The 22,699-nt window shown below is 54.3% G+C and overlaps 1 protein-coding gene across 6 annotated transcripts in view; it reads left to right on the top strand.

The window, feature by feature from the left end:
- atp13a3 (ATPase 13A3) overlaps positions 1-15,782 on the top strand; it is a 53,592-nt gene extending 37,810 nt beyond the window's left edge. For 5 of the 6 annotated variants that reach the window (XM_062977530.1, XM_062977531.1, XM_062977527.1 and 2 more), the window contains exons 20-33: positions 125-249; positions 1,246-1,424; positions 2,539-2,673; positions 2,994-3,073; positions 4,075-4,117; positions 4,227-4,336; positions 5,478-5,574; positions 6,545-6,617; positions 6,805-6,988; positions 8,112-8,308; positions 8,692-8,780; positions 10,556-10,636; positions 12,466-12,582; positions 13,003-15,782. In XM_062977530.1, coding sequence (XP_062833600.1) covers positions 125-249; positions 1,246-1,424; positions 2,539-2,673; positions 2,994-3,073; positions 4,075-4,117; positions 4,227-4,336; positions 5,478-5,574; positions 6,545-6,617; positions 6,805-6,988; positions 8,112-8,308; positions 8,692-8,780; positions 10,556-10,636; positions 12,466-12,582; positions 13,003-13,203 — 1,711 coding nt within the window. In that variant the 3' untranslated portion in view covers positions 13,204-15,782. The remainder of the gene's footprint in view (positions 1-124; positions 250-1,245; positions 1,425-2,538; positions 2,674-2,993; positions 3,074-4,074; positions 4,118-4,226; positions 4,337-5,477; positions 5,575-6,544; positions 6,618-6,804; positions 6,989-8,111; positions 8,309-8,691; positions 8,781-10,555; positions 10,637-12,465; positions 12,583-13,002) is intronic. The other variant, XM_062977529.1, reaches the window with a different exon arrangement.
- The last annotated feature ends 6,917 nt before the right edge of the window (positions 15,783-22,699 follow it).

The raw sequence follows: 22,699 nt of genomic DNA on the forward strand, positions 1-22,699 counted from the left end.
GTGTGCAGTAGTCCCCTGAGGGCCCTCCTTGCCCCACACTTCGCACCTGGACCCATCTTTGTGGGCTCAGGGCTGACTTCCCTCTGCGTGGCCATTTCCCTAAGAGAGCCCCTGTTCTCTGCAGAGACACCATTGAGGCCAACATGGACTTCCTGGGGCTCATCGTGATGCAGAACAAGCTCAAGCCGGAGACCCCCTCCGTCCTGGAAGACCTGCACAGGGCCAACATCCGCACCGTGATGGTCACAGGTCGGTGGAGGCGGGAAGGCCGAGTGGTCCCTGGGGAGGGGGCGGGGAGGGGGCTCTGGGAAGGACGGGTCAGGAAGGGGCTCCTCCCGGCCCTCCTTGGCATGATGCACCACAGGGACTGAAATCCTTGGCTAATGGGGCAAGTGGGGCAGCAAAAGGGGCCTCCACGCTGGGCATCACGGCCTTGGCAGGATTGTGGAGCCCAATGGGCACAGAGGCCTCCTGGCTTCCAGTCCCGGTCCTGCTGCGTTTAGCCTGCAAATTGTGTCCTTGGTTTTGGCCCGGCGTCCTGTGGGTCGGGGTGAATTCTTCATCTCAACCGTCAGCGGCATGAGGTCATTCGGTTTCCTTTGTCGGCCACAAACCGGAATCACGGGATCATGGAGTTGGAAGCGAGGAAGGCTATGATGGAATGGGGTTTGGTTTCCAGTTCCATGTGGCTTTGCATTCTGAAATGATTAGCAGGCAATATTGGGGGCTGCTTGTAATCCATGTAATCAGTTTTAATCCATGTTTTTATTAGTTCTTGTCATTTGTTTTTATTGGCTAATGTTTAAATTTTTATAATTGTGCATGTCTTTTGTCTATTGTTGTGTTTTATATTGCTATTGTTTTTATTCGGGCTTGGCCCCATGTAAGCCGCCCTGAGTCCTCTTTGGGGAGATAGAGGCGGGGTATAAAAATAAAGTTGTTATTATTATTATTATTATTATTATTATTAAACATTTGTACCCAGAGGTTGGCCAGGGCAGAATAGTCCCAGGCCACAAGGGAAGAGCGGTGCTGCTCCGTTTTGGGCTGGGGTTTGGGCCTGGGTTTCGGAGGGACAAAGAAGCCCCTCTTGACCTCTTTGGAGGCATCTGAGGGAAAGCAGGGGGGCAGGGGGGAAACTGGGGGGGTGGTCAGAACCCGTTTAGAGGAGAGTTCTGCTGGGCTCAATGGGGGGGGGGCATCCTGGCTGGCCTGACACCTCCCTCCCTTCTCTTCCCTCTTCAGGGGACAACCTGCTGACGGCCATCTCTGTGGCCAGGGACTGCGGCATGATCCGGCCCCAGGACAAGGTCATCGTGGCCGAGGGGCTGCCCCCCAGGGATGGGCAGCCGGCCAGGGTCAACTGGCATTATGCCGATGCCTTGCCCAGGGGCCCCGACCCCCCGCCCACCATCGACACAGAGGTCAGTCCTTGCAGGGCCTGCTGGCTTGGGAGCGGGGAGGGGGTGGGGGTAGTGGTGTGGGGCTCTGCACTGGCTCCCTCCCCTGCCGTAATGGAGGGTGGGGAGAAGAGGGGGGGGCTCTCATTTCCTTCCAGAGAAGGATGTGGAGCGGAAGGGGAGGGGCATGAATGGTGTCTGCATGGAAGTATCATCAAGCATTCTTGTTGTTGTTGTTGCTGCTGTTATTTCTAAAAAGAGACCCAAAGCGGCTAAAACTAAAAGCAACACAAGTATAAGCCTAGTTTTTCAGCCCTTTTTTAGTACTGAAAAAGCCCCCCTCGGCTTATGCTTGGGTGAGGGTTCTGGTCGGCTTATAGTCGAGTATATATGGGAAGGGTTGCCATGATCCTTCCTTGAAGTCCCGCTCCTTTCTCAATCCCTGGAGGGAGGAGGCAGAGGAGTGAGTGACCAGAGGACTGACCGTCTTGGCCTGGCTACTGCTGCTGCTGCCCAAATGCCCCCCCCCCCAGTCCTGCAGCAGTGTGAGGCACATGCTTCCTGTGTTGTGCCAAATGTTTCAGTCCTTAGTGGGCTATGAAGCTCGTCACATAAGCTGAGGATGAGCAACTGGGACAGCCGGGGGGGGGGGGGGGAGCTGCCATTCTCCTTTTCACGGGGGGCTTTTGCACAGATACCAGGCCCGGCTGCTGGTGGGCATGTCCTGCGCCTGGCAGGGGTTGGGCTGGATGGCCGTCTTTCAAGCAGAGGCCCTGCTGTGGGGCCCCCGCCTGCTTTCATCCCCTTAGGCCATACTGACTGGGGCTGAGGGGAGTTAGTGGGGGTCCAGGAGCCGCTGGAGGGGCTGCTGCCCTTTGGAGTCACTTGAGAGCATGAGGCCAAGATGGCTTGAGACGGAGCCCCGACCCCTGGGGCAGGCGTTTCCCTCCTGCTGGCCCTTTGTCTACCCCCCCCCTTGCCCCTTCCCGCCCCTCCTTCCGGCCAGAGGAGGACCCCCTGCTTTGACCCTGCGCTTCCTGCTTCCTCTGGGAAGGAAGTGAGCCAAGGCCAGGCTGCTTTCCTGAAGGAGAGCGGAGGGAGGCCCTGACCCGGCCGCTGTGCGTCCCCTTCCCTCCAGGACGTCCCCATCAAGACCGTGGCCCAGGGAGACGGCTTGGAGGACCTCCTTCCGGCGGCAGCCAGGTTCCACTTCGCCATGAACGGGAAGTCCTTCGCCGCCATCCAGGAGCACTTCCCGGATCTCGTCCCCAAGGTCCGTGCAGGGTTGGCTGGGAAGGAGGGAGGGAGGGAGGCCAGTGGGGCAGATGCCAGGAGGGGTGGGCAGGACTCGGGAAGGGGGGCAGCCAGGCAGGAACAGGTGGAGTGGCACCCCCCCCCCCCCCCCCACCCCAAATATCTGATGCCTCAGGTGCAGAAAGAGCAACAAAGCGGACTTGTTTGTTTCGCTCTCTGTGGAGAAAAACCCCAGAGATGTCTTGCTTCCTCCCAGGATGAGCGAGGTGGGGGGGTGTCTCCTGGGGGGCTTCTGGGGCTCCCCCCGGACTCTGCTAAGAGCTCTGCTGTGTCTTCCAGCTTGTGCTGCATGGCACGGTCTTTGCTCGCATGGCGCCGGACCAGAAAACCCAGCTGGTGGAGGCTTTGCAAAGCGTGGAGTAAGTATCTCCCCTCCTGCTGATTCTGCCGTCTGTCGGGTCAGGCGGTGCCCTCCTGCCGGCAGAGGGGGTTGGGATGGATGGCCCTTGGGATCTCTCCTGGCTGTGGGATCCAGTGCTTCTGCTCCGTTGGGCTTGCTGCCTTTGCCCTGGGCCACCTGGTCAAGCGTCCACTCCGAAATCTGGGGGTTTCAGTATTCATGAGGCAACGCTGTGGAGGGCGCTTTGCAGATAGGCGCTTTTCCAGCAAACTGCTGCCAGCACATTGAATCCCCTTTGTGGGGGGGCCAAAGAGGCCTCTGCTGCTCCTCTCCTGAGGCAGGCTGCCCCTCTGTGGGGATTGGTGGGGTCCTCACGTCTTGTGTTATGAGAAAAGGGGCAAGAACACTGCCCGGGTGCCCCTGGCTGCAGGTGGGAGCAACCTGCCCTTCTCTTTGGCAGAACATGGCCCCCCCCCCTCCCTCCTTTTCATGGCAATCATTCATACCCCCCCACCACCCCCCACCCCAAATGTGAGGCCCTGGAGGTGTGTTGTTTCTTGCTGGGAGGGCAATATTATTTCCACCTGAGACAACACTTCAGTAACTGGAATGTCCCAGAAATGTGCCGAAGTGCTGCTGATATTCTCTCTCCTTCTCCTGTGCGCACAGGCATGGCTCACCCCCCCCCCCCCCCCGGGGCTTGTGCATTGGGCTCAGGGCCTCCTCTCTGCTTGGCTGTGTTTTGCATTGCATTGCTCCCACCCATCAGCAGCATACAGGCCCGGGCCCCTTTGTCACCCCCTTTTCCTCACTCTCTGCTGGGGGCTCAAAGATGAAAGGCTGTGCCCTCCCTAATTACAGGCCTGGCTTCTCCTTCTCTCTCTCTCTCTCTGTCTCCTGGATCCACGTCTGCACCATTGTTCCCTGCTCTTTGGGAGGGGCTCAGGGGTGGGTGTGGGGCCAAGGGGGGTGAATGTGGGCCCTGACTGTCCCCTAACGAATGCCTTGTGCTTCTTGCAGCTACTACGTGGGCATGTGTGGCGACGGAGCCAACGACTGCGGGGTGAGTGCTGCTCCTTAGCGGCAGGCCGGTTCCCCTGGGGCCAAGACCCCGAGGACGAGAGTAATGCTCCCTCTTTTCTCCCCCTGTTTCTCCCTCCTGCGATCGCTAGGCCCTGAAGCGGGCGCACGGCGGGATTTCCCTCTCGGAGCTGGAGGCCTCCGTGGCGTCGCCCTTCACCTCCCGGACCCCCAGCATCGCCTGCGTCCCCAACCTGATCCGGTAGGGCCTCCTGAGCGCCTCCTGGGCCACCCCCAGGCCTTCCCTGCCCCAGAAAGAGGCCATTGGAGGCAGGAAAGCTTGATTACAGAAGCCGAGGCCCAGGCTGACACAGCAAGCCATTGCCAGACCTGGCAGCCTCTGAAAAGTTACAGGATTTAGTGTTGGCACATTGGAACATTTCCAGGGCATTCACCCCATTGCTCCCAAGGCCTCGTTCTCTACACTCTTTGTGATCTTTTTCCTCATTGTTCAAGCAGGCGAAACATGTCTCATTCCCCCATTTTGCAAAGGAAAGGCCTTGGATAGCGAGTTGCTCCCAAAGCAAATCTTCTGCTCTTCCTGTCCTGCGATCTGCAGGCGTCTCATTAGTGAACTTGCAGTTCGCATCAGCCCACAGCTTCTACCATCTACTCACATTCCCATGAGCAACGTATACCTTTGTGAAAGGCACATAGCCATGCAGCTAATGGTGAATAACACCGCGCTCTGCAACAGAGCTTTCCAAACTCTGTGTTGGGACACATGCGTGTGTCGGCTGTAGTGTGTAGTCATATCATCCAAACATCATGAGAAAGGATATACATCTTGGAAATGTATGTACGGTATTATCTTGCAAATGGTATATTTTTAAAAATAGATGAAAGGTTTTCATGAGATAGGTTGTGTTCCCGTACACGTTGTCATTACGATATTTTATTTATTTATTTTTTAAACTTATATGCCGCCACTCCCCTAGGGCTCAGGGCGGCTTACAAGAACAGGCTAAAATCAACAATTTAAATATGGGTGTCCGTGTCTCTTATTAGGGGCAGGCTTCATATCTGGTTTGCAGCTGTGCTGCAAAATGATGCATGTCTAAACAATGTGTCACCAACAAGGCCATGTTTGGAAAGCTCTGCTCTGTTCCAGGCTACATATTACCTCTCAGGCATGAAGCAACCATAGCATAGGACAGCATGAATGTGTACAGCATGGCAGAAGGCGTGTAGGTGTAGGACCCTGGCCGTTTCCTCCTGGAACGTGGCACTTCCTCTTCCGCAGAGGATGCTCCCGTGTGGGCCTGCGGGGCCTCTCCCTGCCTCTGGGCTCCGAGGGGCAAGTGGGGGGCACCTCTGGATTTGGCCTCGCTTTGTTTCCGCAGGGAGGGCCGCGCAGCTCTCATCACTTCCTTCTGCGTCTTCAAATTCATGGCTCTGTACAGCATCATCCAGTATGTCAGCGTCACCCTCCTCTACTCGGTGAGTGGTTTGCAAGCGGCCCTTTGCTGCAGAGTTAAACGTGGGTGGCATCTGCAAGGGCAGCAGGAGACCCTCCCCGGCCCCTCTCCCTCTTGTTGGCGCCGGCGCAAGGGGCTCCTGTTCTGATGTATAATGAGAGCCCAGTTGCATGCAGCAACACTGATGCCTCTGCCAGCCTTCTCTGCCTTTCTTGTGACACATGGTTTGTGTAGTAAATTCATAAGGAGAACTTCACTGCCTTGTTGAAGGAGGTCCCTACACCAGGCATGAGCCACCTTTGCTCTTTCCTCCGGGTGTTTTGGACTTCAACTCCCACAATTCCTAACAACTGGTAGTCTGTTTGTGGAAGTTGAAGTCCAAAACACCCGGAGGAAAGGCCGAAGATGGCCCATACCTGATCTACACATGCAAACTGACATTGTTTTTATTGCCATGGCTCAATACTATGGGGTACGGGAGTTATAGTTTGGTGAGTGGCATCAGTACTCTTGGGCAGAGAAGGCTACAAACCTTGTAATGCGTATACTCCCAGGATGCCCAGCATGGAGCCATGGCAGTGAATTAAGTGAGTGGCAGTGAGTGAAGTCAGATGCATCCCAGGTTGCCCCCTTTGCCCTCCTTGGCCTCTCAGTTCGGCCACAAAGGCTGGGAAGGAGAGGACAGAGCGGCATCCTCTTCAGGCCAGCCGGCCATCTCCATGGGCTCATGACCCCTTGGTTCAGTTCAGTGCAGTCCCTTTGACCCAGGCTTGCCACCCCCCCCCCCAATGCTACCCTCTGCCTTGTATGTGTTTGTTAACGTCTTTGTTTTAGATTTAGTTTTGCAGTATGTTGCAGTGTTTAGTCAGATAGCTGCTTAGCTTTAGTTATTTGTATCATGAAAATCTGCTTCGTTATTGTTATTATTTCTTTATATTTGAATTAAAATCAGTCTTAAAAACAAAGGTCACACATGGGCGCTTCCCTTCCAGATCCAGAGCAACCTGGGAGATTTCCAGTTCCTCTTCATTGACCTCGCCATCATCCTGGTGGTGGTCTTCACCAGTGAGTACTGCCCCCGCCCCTTCCGGCTGTTAGGAATGTGTGGGAGTTGAAGTCCAGAACACCTGGGGGCAATGCTGAAGTGGGCCGGTGCCTGGAGTAGACGTGGGCAAGTCTCGTGAGCCGATGGCTGCGAGGAAGGTGCGTCCCCTCTGCCTCATGGCTCTGCTGCCCTCCCCTCTTCCCGCAGTGAGCCTGAACCCGGCCTGGAAGGAGCTGGTGCCGCGCCGGCCGCCCTCCGGCCTCATTTCGGGGCCCCTGCTCTGCTCCGTCCTCTCCCAGATCCTCATCTCGCTCGGCTTCCAGACCCTGGGCTTCCTCTGGGTCCGGCGGCAGCCCTGGTACCAGCCCTGGACCCCTCTCCTCTCGGCAGAGTAAGTGGAACAAGGGGGTGCATGGTGGTCGTGTGCATGTGGGTGGGTGGGGGTCCTTTAGCAAGGCTTTGGCCTTCAGGTGGGGTTGGTGGAGCCCTCGTCCCAAGGGCCGTCCAAGGGGGCCTCCTTCTGTGTCCTTGCAACCGATCTACGGAGGATTCCAGCTCGTCGTTATGATATTCATATCATAGAATATATCAATATAATAATATTGTTATTGTTTATGTTAGGGTGTTTTAACACAGTTTTGGCTTTTTATGATGCTCTCAGTTTTATTTAATTTGTTTGTTTAAGTAAAATTAGGTTGTGTTATATTGTTGAATGTGTTTTTTGATGTATTCTCAGCATGGTTTTCCTTCCGGCAATGGAATGTTTGCCTATGTGTTGGAAACGGCCCAGAGTCCCTTCAGGGAGATAGATAGGGCGGTATACAAATAAAGTTGTTTATTGTTATTATTATTATTGTAGTGTAGGCTTGTTGTGAAACCGAGAGCCAGTGGGGCCACTTCTCGCCAGTTTTGAACTGCAGGCCCCTGTGTCTGGGTGTATGTGTATAGTGTTGGGTGGAGAAACGGAGCATGTGCAGAGTGACTCCACTTGGCTGTGAGCCGATCTTTGCTCTTCCTTCCCATTCCTTCCTTGGCACTTGGCTGATTGATCGGCTTTGTTTATATATCTCCTCCCAACACACAAGGGAGCCAAAGGCAATCAATACATGCAGAGATTTATCTTTTCAAAAGCATATTAAAATCCTCTTTAAAAACAGTCTCAAATTCCTCTTTGAGAACAAATAATCAAGGCAGAGCAATTTCCAACATCAAAGACCAGGTGGCACAACAAGGTTTTTGCTTCCCGCTGGGGAGAATATTGCTTGTTTTTAAAATAACGGGCCTGCTGTCCTAAATGCCTCGGAGGAAGGAGGGTGGCTTGAAAAGATGCAAGGGATCATTGTCCCTCTCAACCGGATGGGCCTCCTAATAAGTTCAGTGGACGTACAAGTGAAAATGGCCCTTTGGGGGGGATGATGCGGGAGGCACAGTCACAGTAACAACCACAGTAATGATCTCTTTGGTTGTACAGACGTTAAAAGCCGCCTCCCCTTTTACACCCTTGTGCCTTGCAGCCCGTGCGGCAGCGTGCCCGGCGTGCCCCTCCTGGCCAACGTGTCCTCGCAGGGCAATGCCACCCCCTCCCACGATGAGCACAACATCCGCAACTACGAGAACACCACCGTCTTCTTCATCTCCAGCTTCCAGTACCTGATCGTGGCCGTGGCCTTCTCCAAAGGGAGGCCCTTCCGCCAGCCCTCCCACAAGAACTGTACGTTCCCTCTGCTTGGCGGCAGCAGGGCATTGCTTTGGGGGCCGCCTTGGAAATGGTTGCCATCTTGGGCGTCCCCGGGAAAGAGGAGGGAAATGGGGAGGTGGCGGCCAGTGGGGAGTGGGGCCCTCTCCGCACCTGTCTCCTGCTTCCCGATGTGACGTCGGCAGGCCTTGGCCTCTGGGGAGGGTCGGAATCCCATGTTCCCGCCTGGCTGAAGGTGCCAGACTACGTGGCCTTTGGGGACCCCTTTGGATGCAGAGGGGGCCCCTGTGCTGCTGGGAGAAGGGTCTCCCGGGGCCTCTTGTGCCATTGGGTGGGACGTGGGTGGGAGAGAGAGCGTCAGAGCCCCCCTCCACATCTCTCGCTCTCTCTCCTTGCAGATCTTTTTGTGGTCTCGGTCACCATCCTGAGCGCCGTCATCCTCATCATCCTGCTGGGCCTGGTGGGCCCCATCGACACCTTCCTGGAGGTAAGGGGGAACAGGCCTGTAGTGGGGGGGGGGGGTGGTTAGGGGTTCAAACCCACCCTGAAAATTTTCAGGTTGAAAAATAACCTGGTTTGCTCATGAATTTTAACTGGTTAACCATATCCCCATGCTAAGTCTATGAGACTCACAAAATTAAGAGTCCCTCCAGGCACTATCTCAAGCAGATATTGACAGGTCTGAACCCGGGGGGGGGGTGGGGTGGGCGGGCGGGTCAGGGGTTCACCCCCCCCCCCACCCGAAATTTTCAAAACCCCTCCCGAAATTTTTTCTGGCTATGGCCCTGAGGGGGAAGGGGCCACGCTGGTGCTGTGCCCTCCCCTCCTCATGCCTGCCCCATCTTTGCTCCCCTATCTTTGTGGTTTGCTCCCTCCCACTGTCCAGAGCAAGCCCACTCCTCTCCTTCCTCCACCGCTCACCTCCGCCTTCGGGGCCTGAGTGGCCGTGCTTTGGGGCGTCTGGGGAGAATGGGGAAGAGGTGGCTGACACTGGGGGGGTCTCTGCCCAGGAGCCCAAAGCCCACTCCTCTCCAGGTGCAGGGGGTCCCTTCTGTGGGTGAGAGACCCTCTTGCAGGAAGACACCCCCAGCCCCTTTCCCTTCCTAACTGGGGAAGCAAGGGTTGCTGTTCTTTGGGGGCCCACCTCCTCCCCCCACTTCTAGTCCAGATCAGAGGCCTGGAGAGGGCTTGAGAAGCAGGCGCATACAAAGAACCCCCCCTCTCTCCCTCCCTCCCCCAACGAAGGAAGAATGCTGAAGGCACGAACCACAGACCACTAAGAGCACTCCAGAGGCCCGGCAGACACGTGTCTTTAATAAGAGGGGAATGAGTCATGTCTGCCCCTCAAGGAGCCCTCAAGGAGCCTCCTGCTGCCATATTCCTGCCTGGGATTGAGAGAGAGAGAGAGAGAGAGAGAGGTGCCTCTTTCTTGTTTGCTCTCTGACACTGCCCCCCCCCCCTTGAGTCTTTATGGGCAGGATCCCCTGATGCGTCCCCTCCAGCCCCCCACTTAGGCAGAAAAAGTGAAATGCAAAGAGACAGAAGGGGGGACAATGTCTGGCTCGACAGCAGGTTGCATGAAAGAGTCCTCGTGGAGAGGAAGGGTGATGTGAGCCAGCTGTCATGCAGCAGCTAAAAAAGCCCGTGGGATGTTGGCCTGTGTCAACAGGAGTTGAGTGCCTAAGTCCAGGGATGGAAGTCCTGCTCCCACTCTCTTCTCTTCTCTTCTCTTCTCTTCTCTTCTCTTCTCTTCTTCCTTGGTCAAACCACGTTACCTGGAATCCCACTGTGTCCCCTTCTGGGCACCGCAGTGGACGGGAGAGGTTGATTCTAAGCTGGGATGTGTCCAGGGGAGGGAGACTCAAAGGGTCAAGGGTCTGGAGAACAAGCCCTATGAGAAGCAGCTGGAAGAGCTGGGCAGGTTCAGAGAAGGCTGAGAGAGAGGAGACATGAGGAGGGCCAGGGATCAAGGTGGGAGGGGAAGTCACAGGGAGTAGGGAGAAAGAAGGCTTCCTTTCTGCTGCCCTGGAGACTAGGACGCCATGGAGCAACGGCCTCAAACTTCAGGAAAGGAAGGAGATTCCACCTGAACATGAGGAAGAATTTCCTCACTGTGAGAGAGAGATCTGTTCAGCAGTGGAACTCTCTCTCTCTCTGCCCCGGAGGGAATGTGGGGTTGCCTCTGGCGCATGTGGCGAAGGAAGGAAGGCTGCCCCCCCCCCACGCCCTTCTGTGTGTTGACGGTGTGCCTTTGTGTTGCAGCTGGTCTGCCTGCCCTCCCACTGGCGGGTCAACATCCTCCTCCTCGCCGTCGCCAACGCCTTCGTCTCCATCCTGGTGGAGGTGAGTGGAGGGTCTCTTCCGCGCAGAAGGCGGGCCTACAGTCGGGGCTGCGGGGGGGGGGGGCATTCGGGTTGAAGAGCTGTCCAGTCAAGCGCTTAAGGCTCCTCTTCTTGGGAATCAGACTCGGGTTCAGAAGAGTCGCCATCCCCACATTTTCTGGATCCTCCCCAAGGCCCTCGGTTGCCCTTATGGGGTCCCACAACCCCCATTTTGGGGAAAGGGTCTCTGCTGATGCTTTCTCTCTATTCCTTGTTGCAACGACAAGCCACATTTCCCAAAATCCCATTCTCACAGGGATAGAAAGTGAGGGAAAACCTTCTGAGCAGAGGCACAGACAGCAGAAGAAACCCCACAGGGTGTGTGTGTGTGTGTGTGTGTGTGTGTGTGTGTGTGTGTGTGTATATATATATATATATATATATATATATATATATATAATATTTTATACTGCTGCCCCCAGTTATTAAAGATGTTTTATTTAAAAGCTATCACCAGAGGTAAAGATGTTTATAATGCGGCCACCAGATGTTAAGGGGATTATCAAATCTTGCCACCACTATTGGAAGATATAGCCACTAGCTACTTAGAGAGGAGACTTTTTAAATTTTATTTTTCTTCTTTCTCCTTGTTTGCTTTAGATGGTAATATAGATGACAGAAGCTTAGATGGTAGAAAGAACAATAACACGTTTATTCAGGCACAAGCTTAATGGTTACAGTAACTTCTCTTTAGAGGCACTTGGACTAACCGTTGCAAAGCTATATTGAGGTGTTTCAAATTCCCTAAAATATCACTTCCTTCTCTACTGCTTTAAACTGCAGTCACCCTGTGAATTTCAATCACAGATTATCTGTTCCTTATCTGGAAACAGACTACTTTAAAATAAGCCAGCAAACTTATTTTAAACTGACTCAAATAAGCACTTGAATCTCCCTGATTCTTCAGCTGAGAATCAGTCTTAACTGTACCTCAGGAGGGCACAGACTACCTTAAAATAAATCACCAAATTATTTTAAATTGTCTCAAAATGACCAATTGAGTCTCCCTGATCCCCTTAACTTAGGATCGGTCTTCCCTGTGCTTCCACAGAGCACAGACTAACTGCTTTTTCTTCAAACCTGCACTTTTCCACCAAAACGGCAGTTGGCTCCGCCCACTTCTCCATGTCAACCAACTCATGAGTGCAGAGTAACTGAAATATTGACCCTTTTAAAACGCAATTAAACATGACATCTGTAAACTAAAAAATTCACACTTCGTTACACACATAAACAATCTTAATTAAAATAATTAAAAACAACAGAGTAAAAACATCATTAAAAACCCATCCAGCAACACCAACAACCAGTCAGCCAGGCCGTGGTGGGCCTGATCAGATTGGAGAGAGCAGGGCAAGGACTTGTGTAAAGGCAGGCTCTAGGGCCGGCCGGGCCGGGGGTAAAGGGCTGAGGAAACCCAATCAGTAAACGAGGGCTGGGCGGGTGTGAACAGGGACTAAAACCATCGCTCACCCAAAGGCACGCGGGAACATCCAGGGGTTCAAGTCCTTGCGGAAGGTGGGCAGAGTGGGGGATCATATCATCAAACCTACAGAACCTCTCCTGTTTGTAACTTTGGGGGTGCCTGTATTCTGAAAGTCCCTTCCTGGGAGCCCTCAGAGATTTTGCTAAATTGCAGTCCAAAAACCCATCTTTTGGGAAGGAAGGGAGGGTGGGATGAAGGCCTCCCCCTCACGTGGTCCTTTTCGGGGCTTCATCGGTGAGTGTGTGAGACGTGTTCTGAGTGACACCTGCCGTCTTCTTGGTTCCCCCCCCAACCGGACCGCGCAGAGCCTCCTCCTGGAGACGCTCCTCTGGAGGGTCCTCTTCAGCCGGGACAAGCAAGGGGAGCACCGCCTAGCGCCCTCCTCCTCCTCCTCTTCCTCCTCTTCCTCTCACCCGCCACAGGTTGGAACGCTGTGCTTTTCTCTCTCTCCTTCTTGCATGCTGCTGCGCATGTTGCTGCTGAGGCCCCTTGGGTTTTGCTCCTCTGCTGCGGGTGGGCATCTCCCAGTTCCTTCTCTCTCCTGTCCTGGCCCAGTTCCCAAATGCTTGGTCCTTGAGAGTCACCCCCCCCCCCCATGAGGTAGGATGGGCTGGGAGGGTCCCCAGGAGTCAGGCTCCTCCCCGGCTGAGTCGCATGCTGCAAGTGACAAGGATGGAGGGGCCGGTCCTTCCACGGCAGCCAGGCAGCTGCTTTGCATGCGTCGAGGGCCTGGCTGCGGGGTCCGGGGTGCCGTGCAGGCGAGGGGTGGGCTTCCCGCTGGCCCAGGGCCCCAAAGCGCCGCTTCCACCCTCCATGCTCTCTCTCTCTCTCTCTCTCCGTAGGAGACCCTGGGCCGGTGGCGCTGGTGCGCCCTCCCTGCGCTGCTGCGCTCCCGGCGGAAGCCCCCCAAGTCCAGGTACGCCCACTTGGCCCAGGAGCTGCTGGTGGACCCCGAGTGGCCCCCCAAACCCTCCACCACCACCGAGGCCAAGGCCCCCGGCCACCAGAACGGGTCCTCCTGCCACGTCATCACCGTCACGTAGCACACGCCGGCTCCCCTCCGCCCTCGGCTCCTGCGGCCTTCAAGGACCCGTCCCGAGCGTCTGGCCTGGACTGACCAGCCGCTTCCCTGTGGAGGGAGAACCCTTGGCGGCCCTTCGGTCTCTCTTTCCGTTGGATTCCCAGCCCTTCGCTCCCCCTTCGAGGCCCACGTCCAGGCTGCACTTTGGGACACACGGTTCTGGGCCAGAGGGAGCCTCGGCCGCATGGACACTCAGGAGCACCCTGCCTGGGGGTGGGCGAGGGGCCAGTCTGCTCTGCCCTTTGGAACTGGACACGGCGCTTCACCCCAAGTAACAGCAGGGCGGTCGGCGGCCAAAGCGAAGCCCGCTCTGTCCCTCCGGCTCTGTCCCCCCCTTTGCTCCCCCTTTGTCTGGGTGGGGCTCTGGGGGAGCCATGCTCAGGACCCCCTCCCTCCCTCCCTCCCTCTCTGTGGGGGGCACACACCCACCCCCTTGAAAGCCTCTCCGTGGGGGGTCTGCCAAGCGCACAGCCCTCTGGGCCAGCTCTCCTTGCCTCTTGGCCACCGGCTGTGCCTCTGAGGGAGGGGCCCCTTCGCCCACCCTTCTTGCTGGCTCTGCTGAAGGGTGCAAATGGGATGTGTGTGTGGGGGGGGGGGGCAAAGTCAGTGTGGGGGTGGGGTATGCATATCACGCGCAGCCTCTGCAGACTGCTGGGTCTGGATCTGAAGAGGGACCAAGCTCTGTAGGTCCACAAGGGGAGGGCGGGGGGGGGCCTATCCAGGGCTCTTGTTTTTTTTTGGGGGGAGGGGTCACAGTAGTGTAAGCACCAGCTGGTGGAGATGGGCAGAGGAGCCCCTGCCAAGAAGGCCCCACAAAGCGGCCACAAGCGTTCTCTCACTTTGTACCTCGATAGAAGGAGGGACTCGGCTGCCTTCCTTCTGCAGGAGATTGCAGAGCCCCCCCCCTTGCACAGCAATGCTATGGGGGGGGGGAAGGGGGGAGGAGGGATGGGGTCCCTACTTCTTTGGTGCCCCCATACCAGCCCCCACGGCCCCCTCCCCTGCTGCCCAGAACACCTGGCCAGAAAATCGACACCCATGAAGCTATGCACCCTGTGACCTCCACACTGTGACCCGCACAGCCCTGGGCCCCTTGCGCTGGCGCATGACCTGCCTTCCTGCGTGCGCCTGGGCCCAGACGCCGGCCTTGATGGGGCTCTATTGGGGGGGGGGGCTGTGGCCTTTCCCTCCCCACTCCCAAATCAGACGCACACAGAGCCCCCCCCCCCAAAATGCCAGAGCTGGGCCAGTTGTGTCCCTCCAGGCCCTGCCCAGCTCTGCCCCCCCCCCCGTGGCCTTTGACCCTGAGTGGGCCTGACGGGCACCTTGCCTTTGGCGGGACCCCCACTCACTCCCTTGGAACGCATGAGGTTGGGGGGGGTCCAGCGCTTGACCGGGGCCCCTCTGCCTGACCGCGGCCCCCTCCCCTTGACCACTGGGGTCCCCGTTAAATTATTCGCCTCCTTCCGACCCCCAGTTCCCCAAACGTTCTCCTTCGGGCATGTTGGGATTGTAAATACGGCCGGTGGAATATTGTTACTACTATTATAAATATAATTTTAAGATATTTTTTATTATTTATGTGCATCCGCAAAGGACTGGCGTGCTCGAGGAAGGAGCCGCGGTTAAATTATACTTTTTTAAAATGAAGAGCCAGATTTTTTTTAGAGGATCGTCTGTCTGTCTGTCCCTCAGGGTTGTTTTCTCAAGAGCTCCGCCTCCCCCTCGTGGCCCCAAAGCAGGTCGTGGCCCTTGTGGGACCGGGGTCTGGGGGGGGGTATGTGGACCGGCCCCTCCCTCTCTGGCCTTTGGGGCCACGCGTCCTACTGACAGGTATTTATGCGCAGCAAGGGATGGGATGCCATGCGCTGACGCGATGCCCGGTGGTCGGGGGCCGGTCGCGCAGGGGCATCCGTTGCCTGTTGCAGTTTTTAAAGCGGAAGATTTAACGAAATTGCACTTGGTTTTTTCCCTAATTTATGAGAAATATTTCTTAACGAACTAGAGCGTGTGGGAGGGGATTGTGCTGAGGGTTTCTCTCTGCCTGGATGCGTCAATCTACTGTCGGGTTAATCTACTGTACTCTGCCGCGGATGAGCTCACCCATGTGTGTATATAAAGGACCCCTCTGACTCCGGAGGGGAGGGCTTTTCCGGCTCTTGCTGCAGGGACCCCCGCCCACCCCAACCCCCCCTCCCCCCCCCCAGGACTTTGCAAACCGGGCTTCTTCTCCTTCTCCTTCGTGACTTCATCCCTCAAAACTCCAAGTTGCGAAAGCCAAGCGTCCGTCAAGGGCTCCTCGGTGGCTCCTAATTGCTAGTTTGATGCCATATAATGGCAGCTTTGGGAAAACGGTTCCCCATAAAGGCTGAAACCTTTGGGGGCGATTACGTAATTCCGCCGCCAGCTCCTCGGGCAAAGTCCCACCGCGGAGTCAGGGGCCCCGGGGGCTGCGGAAACTCCTCCGTGGAACACATTTTGCTGCTTTTATAATGGTACCCGGTTGTAATAAAGGCCTTTCTATGTCATTACGAGAAACAAGACTTGTAAAGTTATTAATCTTCCTTTGTTTATTATTTATTTATTTATTTACTTACAGTATTTATATTCCGCCCTTCTTTCTCACCCTGAAGGGGACTCAGGGCAGATCACATTATATACATAATGTGGCAAACATTCAATGCCCATAAACACATTAAACAGAGACAGACAGACTCAGAGGCAATTTAACCTTCTTCTCCTGAGGGGATGTTCGATTCTGGCCACAGGGGGGAGCAGCTGCTCCATCATTCACTCTGACGGCACTTCCTCATTCCAACGTTATAAATTAGTTAAACTTGCCTCCCCACTTTTAAAAGTGGTACCTTATTTCCTAACTGATATGTGCAACTATCTTTCGGGTTGCTAGGTCAGCAACGAGCAGGGGCTATTTTTAATTTTTAATTGATGGGTGCTCACCTCGCCACGGGCTGGCCTCGAACTCATGACCTCATGGTCAGAGTGATTTATTGCAGCAGGCTGCTCACCAGCCTGCGCCACAGCCCGGCCTGATGATGAGCATGATGATGATGCTCACTCCCTGCACCCCTGGGCCTTGGCAGGAGGCCGCTTGGTCCCTTCTCTCTCCTTCAGGGAATCGGAATCTCAGACCTGGAGGGACCCCCAAAGGCCATCCAGTCCAGCCCCCTTCTTTCTGCCAGGCAGGAAGGCACCATCCAAGCCCTCCCAACAGAAGGCCATCCAGCCTCTGATGAAAAGCTTCCAGAGAAGGAAAGAAACTCGGCCGCACTCCCAGGGAGAAGTGGGTTCCTCTCTCAACAGCTTTGGCTGCTGTGAAGTTCTTCCTAATGTTGAGGAGGAATCTCCTTTGCAGCTGGAACCCATCGCTCTTTTCTGTCCCGGTCCCAAGAGCAGCAGGAAACAAGCCTGAGATTCAGCTAAAGGGAGGGAGGAGACGATTTAAAAATAAGGGTTTGGAATCGCCACCAAAGGTGGGCAAAATACTGCTCATGTGGGCTTTGAAAAACCCAGCAGAGCTGGCTGAAGAATTACAACAACAACAGTGAATTACAGCATATAAACAGATGCAGGCAAACATTCAATGCCTTCTTACAATGAAATACAATGAGACACACAAATGCACAGACCAAGGCAAAGGCTTCCTCTTTCCTTCCCGGCTCTGTCGGCAGTGCTCATCTCTGGCTCTGGAGAGGCACTTTTCTCCATTTCCAAGCCGAGGAGCCTGCGTTGTCCGTAGACACCTCCTGGTCATGTGGCCAGCATGACTCCTTGGAGTGTCTTCCCGCCGAAGCAGTACCTATCTAATCACATTTACATATTTTCGAACTGCTAGGTTGGCAGGAGCCAGGGCCAACAGTGCGAGCTCACCCCTTCACAGGCTGGCAGTTCAGCAGCACAAGGGTTTAACCTGTTGCGCCACTGTGGTCCCAAATGCTGAAGGGGAGGGAAGAAGGGGAGAATGGCAGGGAAATTTATTTATTTATTTACAGCATTTATATTCCGCCCTTCTTTCTCACCCCGAAGGGGACTCAGGGCAGATCACATTACACATATAGGCAAACATTCAATGCCTTTAACATAGAACAAAGACAAGACAAACACAGGCTCCGAGCGGGCCTCGAACTCATGACCTCCTGGTCAGAGTGATTCATTGCAGCTGGTTGCAGTTGGCTTGCTCTCCAGCCTGCGCCACAGCCCGGGCTGTGAAGGGGGGTTGGAAATGGCTCCGTGTGCAAAGGTTCAGGGCCAACGAGAGACGGAGGCCAGGAGGCCAGCAAAGGGACACTGCAAGCAGCGTCTCCGGCCAGAGAGAGTGGCCCTCGCCCTCCTTCCCTTCCCCTCCCCAACCAGCATGGCCATTCGGGGAGACTATGGGCCCAGAGAAAGCATACCGGACCCATGGCTCACTCGGGAAAGGCCCATTTGGGGCCATGGCGGCCTTGTTCCCCAAAGAGCCATATCCCATACAGGTGGCTGTGTGTTTTGAGGCCGGTGGAACGGATTGAAATGGTGCTGCCGGCAACAAAGGCCCTCTTGGCCTGGGAGGGATGCGGAGTCCGGTGGGAATCCCTGCACTAATTATTCAGAAAGCCCAGGCCATCTTCCCCAGCAGCCTCTTTCTTGCCATTGGCAATGGCCTCTTTCCCAGACTGACTGCCCTGATCAGGCAAAGCAAAGCAAAGCAAAGCAAAGCAAAGCAAAGCAAAGCAAAGCAAAGCAAAGCAAAGCAAAGAAGAAGCAGACGTTGACATGTTGGGCTGTGCTGCCATGTCCCTCCTTTTCTAGTCACCAAACACCTCCACAGTCTCTAATCAGACACTGGAAGCAAGATCGTTCCATGGGTTTGTTTTCTCAAATCTTCCTCCCGAGTGAAGCAAAGTAAAAGTGCCACATAATACTGAGACACATCTTAACTTTATAGTCACAACCGTGAGCATGCAAACGTCAGGCTATTTTCTCCGATTTGTGCTTCATCCCTATCTCTTCCTTTGTTCCCAGCGTTCTCCAAGTAGGTCCACCCAGAGTAAGAATAAGAATCCATGGTTGCAAAAGGGATGCCATGGTGTGCACTGTGCTGGGTGTGCATTGTACATCTGTCTCGTGCTGTGTCCCCTTCCACACCTGAGGCTTTGTGTCACTCGCCATTCGGCACAGAGTCACTACTTGGTCCTCTGTGTGTGGCAATGACACCAGAGATCCCAAATGCCCAGATCGCCTGATGTTTTCCAAAGGGAAATGCATACATGCATGGGTCCCCAATGTTTGCCTGCAAGGAGGGCCTCATTCCTGTTGGAAGAGCTGTTAAGCTCTAATCACCCTCTTTATGAGGTAAATTCCCATTAAAATAGCAGAGTAAAGAATTGCAGCAGCGTGAGACTTACGGGTGTGCGTTTGGAAGGCCTCTGTGTATTCAGGAAGGCAAAAGGGATGCCAAGTTAGCTTTAAAGTTTAAAAGCATTTATTGAGGTAAAAAGAAATTCATTGAAGGATAGAAAAGGTTAGGACCTATCTAGCTAGTCTATCCTGTTCTAATACACATAGAGGGATTGAAATAACAAAGCTCTAGATAAGCTACATCTTGACTAATAGAGGACAGAGGTGCGTCCTCTCTGGAACAAAGCAGGAAGCTGGAATGGCGACCAAGCCTTGGGGTCGCTTCTTCTCTAGGGCCATAAACATTCCAAAGGACCAAATTGGGGAAGTTACGTCAAAGCCCTGGGAGAGATCACATTTCTAGGAACATCAAAGGGTGGGCTGACCTAAATAGAATGGGAAGCAGGAAACAATGGTGAATCCTATCTAGGCATGCTTTGGAAACGGGGAAAGGATTCCTTCAATCTAACTCTATCATCTATCTGACTACATTTAGACTTGAGTAGTCCAGGATGAATCCCAACAATTCCCTCGATCTCTCTCAGTGTGTGTCTGGCTCCCTTCCTGCCGTTCATTCCCCAGGGTCCCCGTGGGTCACTGCCCGGCTTTGGGAAAGCGCCCTGTGTGCGAGGCTCCCCTCCCGCTTTGTCAAACACGAGCCCTGCTGCAACACGACAAGGGAGGAGAGGCCAGTCCCTGGAAGATGTTTATTCTCCTCCTAAGCAGCTCCAGATGTTCTCCAAAGAGTTCCAGATTGGCCAAGAGCCTTTGGCGGTGCTTTCTTTGGCGGTGGCGTAGACACAGATTAAGTGTGCTATGTGTGCATGTGTGTATCCAGACCCTTCCAGTCTTCTGGTCCAGGCCAGGCCTGGGCAAACTTGGGTCCTCCCTCCAGGTGTTTTGGACTCCAACTCCCACAATTCCTAACAGCCTACCAGCTGCTAGGAATTGTGGGAGTTGGAGTCCAAAACACCTGGAGGGAGGGCCCAAGTTTGCCCATGCCTGTTCCAGGTTCATGAAACGAAGGGTCAGGAGGACAGGTTCAGGGGTCATGCTCCTGGTGAGGGGGTCAAGGCCAGATTGGGGGTCACTCCCGGCCAGGCAAAGAAAGCACAAAAGGCTCTTTCCATCTTCTGCTTTCCGATTTTGAGGGGACCAGAAAAGGTAAATCTGTTTGCCCCACCTTCATTGGAAGCACCTGGAAGAAGGGACCTCCTCGCCGCCTTCATCTCTTCTTTGGGACTGGAAGACCCACACTTTGCACATCTTCTGAAACCCCTCGAGGGGGGCAGGTTGAGCTGCATCACCAAGCGCATGGAGTGTGGAGCCCTCTTCTTAGAGTGGGTCCCTCACCTGGATCAGATGCTCCTTCAGAGTTTGGACAAGATCCCGGGACGGTCTCTGGGCCCCCGCAGACACAGGACCTGGGCAAACCCTCTGCCCCTCAAGGAGACCCCCAGGTTCCTTCCTTCCTCTCCGTCCTTCACAGGTCCAGCCTGTTGGGAGTTCATTTTTCTTTAGGGATTGGTCGCTTTTTTGGGAAAGTATGGAGACTAAAACTGTATTGTCGAAGGCTATCACAGCCAGAATTATTGGAGTGTTGTGTGGTGTTCGGGCCATATGGCCAACGTGTTCTAGCAGCAATTTCTTCTGACGTTTTGCCTGCATCTGTGGCTACTGGTATCTGTCAGAGAAACTAAACTGTGAGGATGAACCGGCCAGGGAGCAAAGCGGCAGACGGAGCGTGTCTCAGCTTCTGCCTGTTGTTTTCCCGCGTCCCCTTTTCACTCCAAAACCAAGCCAGGCCGGCAGTTGTAGCTTGCAAACTTACAAGTTTGCTAAAGATTTTGCATTGCCCTGCACATAGGCAACCTTAAAGGATGAAAAGATTAGGCAGAGCCCTCTTTCTTAACTCGCCATCCTTTGTTGGAGGAGCAAGGCATGTCTGGAGATTAGAGAAGGGTCAGGAAGAGAGCGGTCAGCAGAGAGGCAGGACAGGGACTGGGGGGGGGGCAGGGGGTGTTGGCTAAGACCAAAGGCTCCAGGGAAGCAGCCAGGCCGGACGGCCTCCTTGCAAGGCATTTATGATCATGCATTTCAAAGGATAGCGAGAGCAGATGTGGGGGCTTCGGAGGGGAGGAATAAACAGAAGGATTTGACATGCACGACATCCTGTTCCATCGAAACTCCCTGCCGCTTTAATAGCCGGAGAGTCAGGGAGGGGGAGGCTGGGATTTTCTAGCAGAGGCCAGGGATGAGCCGCCAGTGTCCAGGTCCAGAAAGGGGAGGACAAGGCCCAGTCCTCTGTCAGAGTAATTCGCAGCGCAGCAGTAGTTGGATGGAATTAGTGGAACGCACAACAAAGAGACATCCAGAGACGTTAGTAAAACTATATACAAAGTTTTACTGTAAGCAGTAATAATCAAGACAAACAGAATTGCAGACGAACACAGGATTTGACTCTCAGCAGACAGCACTCAACACAACACAGAACTGAACTGAACTGATGCAATCAGCAATGCACACACACTTGTGTCTGGACACTCCCTGGTTCCAGGCACACATCAAGGACATCACAGCTTCTTAGTAATTTACTCTTTACAGACTATAGTACATTCTGGATGATGCAATCAGTATGCAATACAGGCAAGACACAAATTTCATTTAAACACTATCAATACACAAATCCCACATTAACATCCTCCTCCATGGCTGCTGTTGTACAAAGTTCCGGGTCCTCCTGATGTGCTAGAGCTCCCAGTCGACCCACACAAACGTGCACAGGTTGGAAGCAATTCAGCAATGGCCGGAGCGGACACTGCGGGAGAGCACTTCCTGAACCCAGCATGTTTTCCAAGTACAAGTATGTGAACGATATAGAGAACACATTGCACGCATCTGAGAACATGAGAGACAGAGACGGTTGGTGCCGTTCCAGGATCTGCAGTCTCATTGGTTCAAAAGTTCATTCATTTACAGTTTGTGATTGCCGCATCGCGTGGAATAAACGGCCATGGGTTGCACTTGGAGATGCCTGTCTCTGGATGAGAGACTGGGAAACAATGTGCGGCTGGGGCAGGGAGACAAAGGGGGCTGAGGGGCCGATCCCTGGGCACATCAATGGATGCTTCTCATGGGATGGATTCCCGGATTGGGACAATGAGTGGCAGGATTGTACAGTCATTGGTGACCACGTGGGCCACCCAGTGCATTGATGGGTGCCGGGATTAGGACAGAAGGGTGAGGAGGCGGCTTCATGGGCTTATGACTCAGTCAGACCTGGGCCTTTTGTGACATGTAGTGCACTCACTTAGTGCGTGAACGGGCAAGGCTTGGGAATGAAGATTTGGAGGTGTCCTTTGGGGAATTCCAGGGTGTGGACCGGGGGGCCTCCTTGGGTCCTCCATCTGGGCCCTGATGGTGATCCTGACCTGGGAGTATTTTCCTAGTAACAACCTCTAGAGTTCAGTTTGCCAAAGCATGTCATGTATAGAACCGTATTTCTTGGCTTATAAGATACCATCAATTCTAAGACGCATACACATTTCAATACCACCAACAGGACAAAAAGTAATAGAAATATGCCTTGCACCCACAATTCTAAAACACACCCTTTTTGAGAGATAGTTATCTGGGAAGGGAATCGAAGGCATACAGCATTCAATCCCAACTCCAGCATTTCCCGGTGGTGCTGAACTCCCCAACATGGCTGGGGGGTTTCCTTTTTGTTGTCCCATCTGGGTCGCCAATCCTGTGAGCCAGAAAAACCATCCACCGGGTTGTTCTTGAACGTTTCCTCACTCTTTATAGACTTCATGCCATGTTATATTTCAGAACCTGGAGTGAAACCTTGGGAGTTGTAGTTTTTTGCACCATCTTTAATCTTCTCTGCCCAAGAGTGCTGGTCCTCATCAAACGACAACTCCCAGGGTTCCACAGCACTGAGGCATGGCAGGCAAAGTAGTCTGAAACTGCTTTAACCCTGCAGTGCAGATGCGTCCTGGGGTTCACCTGCATTCCAATCCCCATTCACCCCTGGAACCCCCCCCTTGGAGGGCCTTGGA

This window comes from Anolis carolinensis, chromosome 3 (genome assembly GCF_035594765.1).
Source record: "Anolis carolinensis isolate JA03-04 chromosome 3, rAnoCar3.1.pri, whole genome shotgun sequence".
Classification (NCBI taxonomy): Eukaryota; Metazoa; Chordata; class Lepidosauria; order Squamata; family Dactyloidae; genus Anolis; species Anolis carolinensis.